General features: G+C 45.5%; 1 protein-coding gene and 1 pseudogene across 1 annotated transcript; one reads left to right on the top strand and one right to left on the bottom strand.

The window, feature by feature from the left end:
- The first annotated feature begins 281 nt into the window (after nucleotides 1-281).
- Nucleotides 282-4,978, top strand: LOC123102321 (GTP 3',8-cyclase, mitochondrial). The gene is made up of 7 exons (XM_044523627.1): nucleotides 282-635; nucleotides 859-1,473; nucleotides 1,609-1,776; nucleotides 1,901-2,092; nucleotides 3,108-3,176; nucleotides 3,933-4,017; nucleotides 4,660-4,978. The coding sequence occupies exons 1-6, from the start codon at nucleotides 357-359 to the stop codon at nucleotides 4,014-4,016; spliced, it is 1,407 nt and encodes a 468-aa protein (XP_044379562.1). The 5' UTR covers nucleotides 282-356; the 3' UTR covers nucleotide 4,017; nucleotides 4,660-4,978.
- Nucleotides 4,979-5,099: 121 nt separating this feature from the next.
- On the bottom strand, nucleotides 5,100-6,133 carry LOC123101221 (uncharacterized; annotated as a pseudogene).
- Nucleotides 6,134-7,548: the final 1,415 nt, after the last annotated feature.

Below are 7,548 nucleotides of genomic sequence, written 5' to 3'. Positions count from 1 at the left end.
AGTAGGCCCGGTGGTCGGTCCGGGCCAGGCTCGGGCCTGGGTTTTCAGCACCGGGCTTTTTTTGGCCCGGCCCGAGATATGGCCAGGTATAGTCGGCCCACCAGTTCGGCCAAGCCTTGCCTGCGTCAGCTCATACGTACTCCCGTGTTCCATCAGACGCTGAGTTCGTCTTCGATTCCCATTTGCCTGCTTGATTGATTAGCTGGAATATAATCAAATCAAATCAAATCTAGCCTGTTCCTTTCATTGGAATACGGGTAGCGATCAGCGACCAGCTCACTCCAGCCTCCGAGTCCAACCGGGGCCGTACACTCCACTTTGACCCCACCGGTCAATCGCCTCACCCCACCTCCTCGATGCAGCCCGCCGCCTCCCATGTGACCTCCACCCTCCGCCGCCGCCTCCTCTCCGCCTCCCGCCGGCCTCCCTGCCTCGCCCCTCCGACCTCCCCGACCGTCTACTGCGGAGCCGTGACGGAGGAGAGGCACCCATGGAGCTCGCCGGCGACGACCTCGAGCTGCTCCCCCACCGCCCCGCCGCCGGCTGCTGCTCCCGCCCCCCGCCCCCTCTCCGCTCCCGTCGCCGGGAAATGGCCGCACCGCCAGCTCCACCGCCTCAACGTCCCCGACCACCAGGTGCCTGCTCCCAGACCCGCGCTCTATCTATCCCCTCGCTTGTGCGGATATATTTTCAATTTCGATTTGGGGACGAGCTAGCAGTTTCCGATACGATAAAATTTCCTAGACTAGCCTTGTGGAGTTTTTGTTTCCCTTCGTCGGTGGACTTCTCGAGAAAACCAAGTCTCCTCACGTACCAGCTTCTATGTTTCTGTGTAACACATTCGCCAAAACATTGCAGGTTGATGCTATGAGGGTAGGACTCCGAAGTCTGACCAGCACTTCCGCTTCAACCAGAGTCACCTACGGCCATAGGTGCTCCAATGCATATTCGACTTGTTGCGCCACAAAGCCAGAAGTGCTACCAGTGGAAACACGGGCATCGGATATGCTTGTCGATTCATTCGGGAGGTTTCACAATTACTTGAGGATCTCCTTGACTGAGCGTTGTAACCTGAGATGTCAGTACTGCATGCCTGCCGAGGGAGTCGAGCTCACGCCAAAGTCAGAGCTTCTGTCACATGACGAGATAATCCGAATTGCCAATCTTTTTGTTACTTCTGGTGTGGACAAGATCAGGTTAACTGGTGGAGAACCAACCGTTAGAAAAGACCTTGAAGATATTTGCTTGCATCTTTCTGGCCTCAAGGGGCTGAAAACTATTGCGATGACCACAAATGGCATCGTTCTTTCCAAGAAGCTCCCGAGACTGAAAGAATGTGGTCTTAACGCTTTAAATATTAGCTTGGACACATTGATTCCTGCAAAGTTCGAATTCATGACGAGGCGGAAAGGGCACTCAAAGGTCATGGAATCAATAGATACTGCCATACAACTTGGATATGACCCCGTCAAGGTATGCAGTTTTTCTGCATGCTAAATTATTTCAGTCCTTTGTTTTCGAATATCATTTCAAAAAGTAGAGATATATTCACTTCATACCATACATAATTTGTTGACATATTTCCCGTCATCCTTTTTCTGCTGCCAGATTAACTGTGTTATCATGCGTGGAACGAATGATGATGAAATCTGCGATTTTGTTGAATTGACTAGACACAAACCTATTAATGTTCGATTTATTGAGTTTATGCCATTTGATGGTAATGTTTGGAATGTCAAGAAGCTGGTCCCTTATGCAGAGATACTGGATAAAGTGGTAAGTATCGTGTTTGAAGTTAACTTCCTCTGGTACCATTACATTCATCCTCCAATATGCATTTTTTGTACTGTATATTTATGTAAGCTACAAATAATTTACTTTATGTGCGCCCATGTATCAGCGTCAACGTTTCAAAGGTGTAGAGAGACTTCAAGATCATCCTTCAGACACCGCAAAGAATTTCAAGATTGATGGGCATGTTGGAACAATTTCATTTATTACATCAATGACAGAGCATTTTTGTGCTGGTTGCAATAGATTGCGATTATTGGCTGATGGCAACTTTAAAGTGTGCTTATTTGGCCCCTCAGAGGTATGTTCATCTGCTTGCTTTGTCAATGATTTTGCTTTTATTGCCATGTGCATCTTCTCTATGGATATGTTTTTTCTTGGAATTTTCACTCGAGTGGTAATAGCATTACTCTTTTGGGGTTTAAGGAACAGGCTTAACAATTAATTAGGTCAGTACGCCAAATAGTTCCTGATCACTGTACTTTTCTGGAATTGTACTGGTTACAGCACTAAACAACCAGTATTAATGCTTCACAGTGCTTTCCTTGAATTGTGCTGGTTGTAGGATCAAATTAAATGGTATTAAGGCCATCCAAGTTTTAGGAAGTTGTGATGACAATTTGCCTTCCTTGTTTCGGACCCATCTCATATTGAAAATGATGTATTCAATTTAATTCTGAGAAATTGTTTAGTGTTCCTGATCCCATAAGCAACCAATATTTAACTGTCCATAATGTTGCATCACTGGTTTTTAATAAAAATATGCAGAGCTTAATCAGTGTCAATGTGTGATCATCCAATTTTATAGATGTATTACAGTTTCCCTTTTTATGCAATCGTTGATATTTTTCTAACCTAGAGTAATAAGGGATTCCTAGGAGAATGAAAGACGTTTCTGACATTTTAAGCATGATAACTTTCTTCTGTATACAAAGGTCATTTGATTTAAACGTGATGCAAATGGGAGATTTGAGTGACCTTACTCATGTGCTTGTTTATTTTTCTTGCTTTTGAAGTTCACTTTGTCAAAGATCAAGTATGCGGTGTCTTAGGCCTGAGAGTGAAAGAAGTTAGGACTATGGTATACGCTATGCTACAAACGCTAGGTTTATGTGCTGTTACAACTTACAAGTCTCGTTCGTTCGATGTACTTGCATTCCAGAAGTCCTTTTATTCCACCATGTATATATTTCTGAATTTCGTTCTTTCTCTGCAGTTATGTTTTCTGTATATGTATTGACTATAATGAACAGAGGAAAATGGATCTTCTGCAGAAAATAAAATTGAAATAAATGCTAGTGTCCTGACTTCTGCAGGTGAGCTTGAGAGAGCCTATTCATTCTGGTATTGATGATGCTGGACTGAAGGAAATAATTAGTGCTGCGGTATGTGGAGAATTTACTTGGTTGCCATCTTTTATATGAAAGAATTATGTGTTTCCTTTTTTTTTCTATTTGTCAAATGTGGGATTTACTTAGGCGATTTGACCACTCATTTCCTTCAGGCAAAAGTAGTTTTGTTTGTTCCTTAAATGCACTGTTCCATTGCATGCCAACAAAACTGAAAGTTAGAAGTTTGCTTTTCTTAGAAAAAATATTATCTCAGACCAAACAAGCACTGGTTTCAACAAGTTCCAGAATCTCGGACCTGTAATATAATCTCGGACTGTTTTTAACATAAAAAAAAGGGCAGCCTGGTCCATGTAGCTCCCGCTTGCGCAGGGTCTGGGGAAGGGTCCGACCGCTTTGGGTCTATGGTACGCAGCCTTTCCCTACATTTCTGCAAGAGGCTGTTTCCAGGACTTGAACCCATGACCTCATAGTCACAAGGCAACAGACTGTTTTTAACATCACATTCTGAATAATTTGACAAAAAAATTCCTCCCATGAGAAATAAATATCATAGAGAAGCTCTTTTTTGTGTTTTTTACCCAGAAAAAAATACCCATCCATATCTGGTTTTCTGAAAGTGAAGTGTCATTATTAAAAACAGCGAAGTAGCAATATATGCTCCTGGTGGTAAACTAGTAATAAATGCCAGTGACCAAGCATTAGTGTTCATTAGTATTCGCTAGGGGAATCCCGTTATGTCTATTTACTAACCAAAGATGTGATTCTCAATAGCCACTTCCATGTGGGCAGGTTAAAAGGAAAAAAGCTAAACATGCCGGGATGTTTGATATTGCGAAGACAGCAAATAGACCTATGATACATATCGGTGGCTGAGGTATGCTCTAAGCCTTCTTTTACCTTCGATGAAAGAAAGGATTAGTAATACTTGTAACTGTTATTTTTCTTGGTGTTTAAACAAGAACAATGTTTTGTAGACTACCTAGGATCTTCTAGTTTCTGTCGCGTTTCTTAAGCTTATGGTGCTATATTGGAGCTGCAATTTTTTAATTCTGGCACAAGCAAATGCTGCTTCCCTGTTAATCGCAAACTAAAGTTATACTCCCTCCGTTCCTAAATATTTGTCTTTCTAGAGATTTCAACAAGTGACTACATACGGAGCAAAATGAGTGAATCTACACTCTAAAATATGTCTATACATATCCGTATGTGGTAGTCCATTAGAAATCTCTAAAAAGACAAATATTTAGGAACGGAAGGAGTAATTTTTTTCTTCTGTATTAGGAACCTAGGGAAGCACACATGTAAATTATTCAAATTCATTCGTGGTCTTGGATTGTTGCTAGCTCAACTAAAAATACCATGGATTCTTCTGAATACCTTTTGTAGAAGTACGAATTATTTGGCACTTATTGCATGCAAAGGTTAGATGCAATATGCTGAATTAGGACTGGATATATTGTAGGACTGTAGAGACCCATTGGTACTCAATTCTTATCATTCACTTTTGTTATACCAGGATCAACGGCTGAGTTCCTTCTTCCCTGCGTGACAGCTAAGATAAATTGTTAGCTGGCTGTTGTTTTCTGACAAAGGTTGCACAGTTTAGCTCCAGAAAGGGGCAACTCAAAGGCAATATAGTTGTTAAAATATAGTACTATACTTGTGAAAGAGCATTTCAGAACCTCACACTGTTCAGACTTCACATGTTTGTACTTTTCACTGTATACGACAAAACAAACTGTTAATGTTGTATATTGTATCCTCTCAAATGCCAGTGTTGTAAAGTTGTACACTATTCCTTTTTTAATCTATTACTACTGTGAGTTCCTGCTTAATCCAGGTTAGGCTGGTAGAAACATATGTTTGGTTTGGTGATGGTGTGGTAATGTGGGATGTGGTTGCTATAATTGTAGCTTTTTTTTTCCGAGAAAACGCAAGAGACTTTGCGTTTCATTTCATTGAACAGGAAGACATCAGGGGTACAACCTCCAGAAAGGAGGGACACACACACACACACAAATACACGACCGTCCTCACCAAGCGACTACAACTAGGTGAGGAGGTGCCCTCAACTATAGACACGCAACGACATTAGGCCTCGCCCAGCAGGGCAGCGTCACTGCCATTGCCAGACAGCTCCAGGGACGATTGCAGCTCCAGGACTGCCCAGGCCAACGTACCTCTCACCCATGTGCCTAGAGAGTCGGCGGGTGAAGGGCAGGGCTCAACAGGAACTGGTGTAGCAACCGTTGGAGAAGCGCGGGCGCTGGCATACATTGCGATCCGCTCCCTGTGTAGCAGTCTACGCCAGAGCGATGCATCACCAGCCTCCATCTGCCGCATCAAACTCCACTTGCAGCCAAAGTAGCGCCTACAAGAAGGGAATGGCGCTGAGACGCCGCCGCTGCCCGGTCCGGGAGGCCGGACCTGGGATTTCTCCCGGTGCTCGAGGAGGAGATCTGGTCAGGGTCATGCCAACGCCTCCAAGGAGGTGACGGCACCCTCGGGCGTCGCCGTTGACAGCGCAGGCCGTCGCCGCGCGGGGATTTTGCCCCGACCCATGAACAGGGACCTCAGATGCAATGGCGGACCGGACTTGGAGAAGAACGCCGGAGAAGACCAGCACACATGGAGGGATGCCTAGGAACGTTGTAGTCGCAGGAGGAGCACCGACCGGCGCAGCGCCAGCAGGCCGGCGACCGCCGGGAGCGCGACGAGCAGGCGACAACAGCCACCTGCACCGCGCCGCCGCCGCGCCGGCCCGCAGCCTCCACCGCCAGGAACCGCCGGGGCACAGCAGAGCAGCAGCCGTCAAGGACTGCCGCGCGCGTGCTCACCCGCCCAGCGGCTACCACCGGCGGCGGCCGGGAGGGGTGGAAGGAGGGGGACGGGTGGGTTGGGGCAGAAACGCGCAGCCCAGATCTGGGCGCCCTCATCTCTGCAGCTCGCAGCAGCGGCCGGCCGCTGCCACAGCAGCGCCACCGCGCATGCGTTCCACACCATCACGGCCTCCCCTGAGCGCAGACGACCGCCTGCCTCGCCACCGCGCGCTCCCGCCGCTCCAGCGCACAAACAGCGCGCGAGCCCACGGACAAGGGCCCCGCCGCCGCCGTCCACCGGCGAGGGCTACGCCCGCCGGTATCCTCCGGCGACGGCGAGGGGAGGGAGGGGAGGAGGGGAGTTTGAGGTGGCGGCTAGGGTTTCGCCACCCGAGTCGCCCCCTGGGAGCGACGCGGGGGCCGGGGGGGGGGGGGGGGGAGTGGATAATTGTAGCTTCATTCTTGGCAATTCTACAACTGGTTTTTATCATATTTTGTGTGCCAAAAATACTATTGCTTATGGGTGTAAATCACACAACAGCCACCACATCATATTTCTGCAAACAGGCATGAGTTATGTCACTGCTATAGTTGCTCCTGTAATTATAATGACTTCTGAGCATAGGGATTTGTGCAAACATTTTGACTTCTAAGAAATTTCCCTCCGTTCCTAAATATTTGTCTTTTTAGGGATTTCAAATGGACTACCACATACGGATGTATATAGACATTATAGTGTAGATTCACTCATTTTGCTCCGTATGTAGTCACTTGTTGAAATCCCTAGAAAGACAAATATTTAGGAACGGAGGGAGTAGTTCTTTTTCTCTAAATAATGTGTTATTAACTGAGATAAGGCAACACCTTTTGCTTAGTATTCTGCACAAAAATACTTGTGTAGCCTTTTTAGTTATTATGTCATCAGATGGTTTGGCCAGGCAGTGGACTCCCAGTATTTATTGTAATATGCAGGCTTCCATCCCCAGTGTATGTATGTATGATGTATCGTAGCTTGTTGGTCATAGTTCAATCGTGTTTAAATGACGACACCATTGCAAATAGTTGTGAAAAGCCAAATCCTTGCTGTTGGTCATGGATTGGAACTTCTAGAAGTGTACTGCTGGGTGGCGTTCCATATTGTTAAGACCGAGGAAGCTGAAGGCCTTGCAGGTATGTCTTTGTAAGAGATAGTTCACAATATATTACATGCAGATTCATGTTGTAGCAATGTGGTTGAGGATATTCCGTTCCAAAGTATTTGTTGAAGTGTGTTGCAGAGAATTTATGCTTAGCAAATCTACCTTTATGCATAATCCTTATCACTTCTTGCATGGATTAAAGTATTAAACTAGAAATGCGTGCTACCAAGGCTAATTCTGTGATATACAACTATCCATACACATGAAGATCAATCATTTTCTTTTGTAATGTTTTGGTTCTGAATGAATATGCCTTTTCCATTTGAACTTGCATTAATTGGATTTCTAGTGACATGTAATGCTACAATTGATCATTTTAGTCAAAGTTATTGCTTCGAGTTGGTTGTAGATGTGTTTGTACTGATTTGTCTGTAGCTAAAAGGCCTT

Source organism: Triticum aestivum, chromosome 5A, assembly GCF_018294505.1.
Source record: "Triticum aestivum cultivar Chinese Spring chromosome 5A, IWGSC CS RefSeq v2.1, whole genome shotgun sequence".
NCBI classification, from domain to species: Eukaryota; Viridiplantae; Streptophyta; class Magnoliopsida; order Poales; family Poaceae; genus Triticum; species Triticum aestivum.
This window is presented reverse-complemented; position numbering and strand designations above follow the sequence as displayed.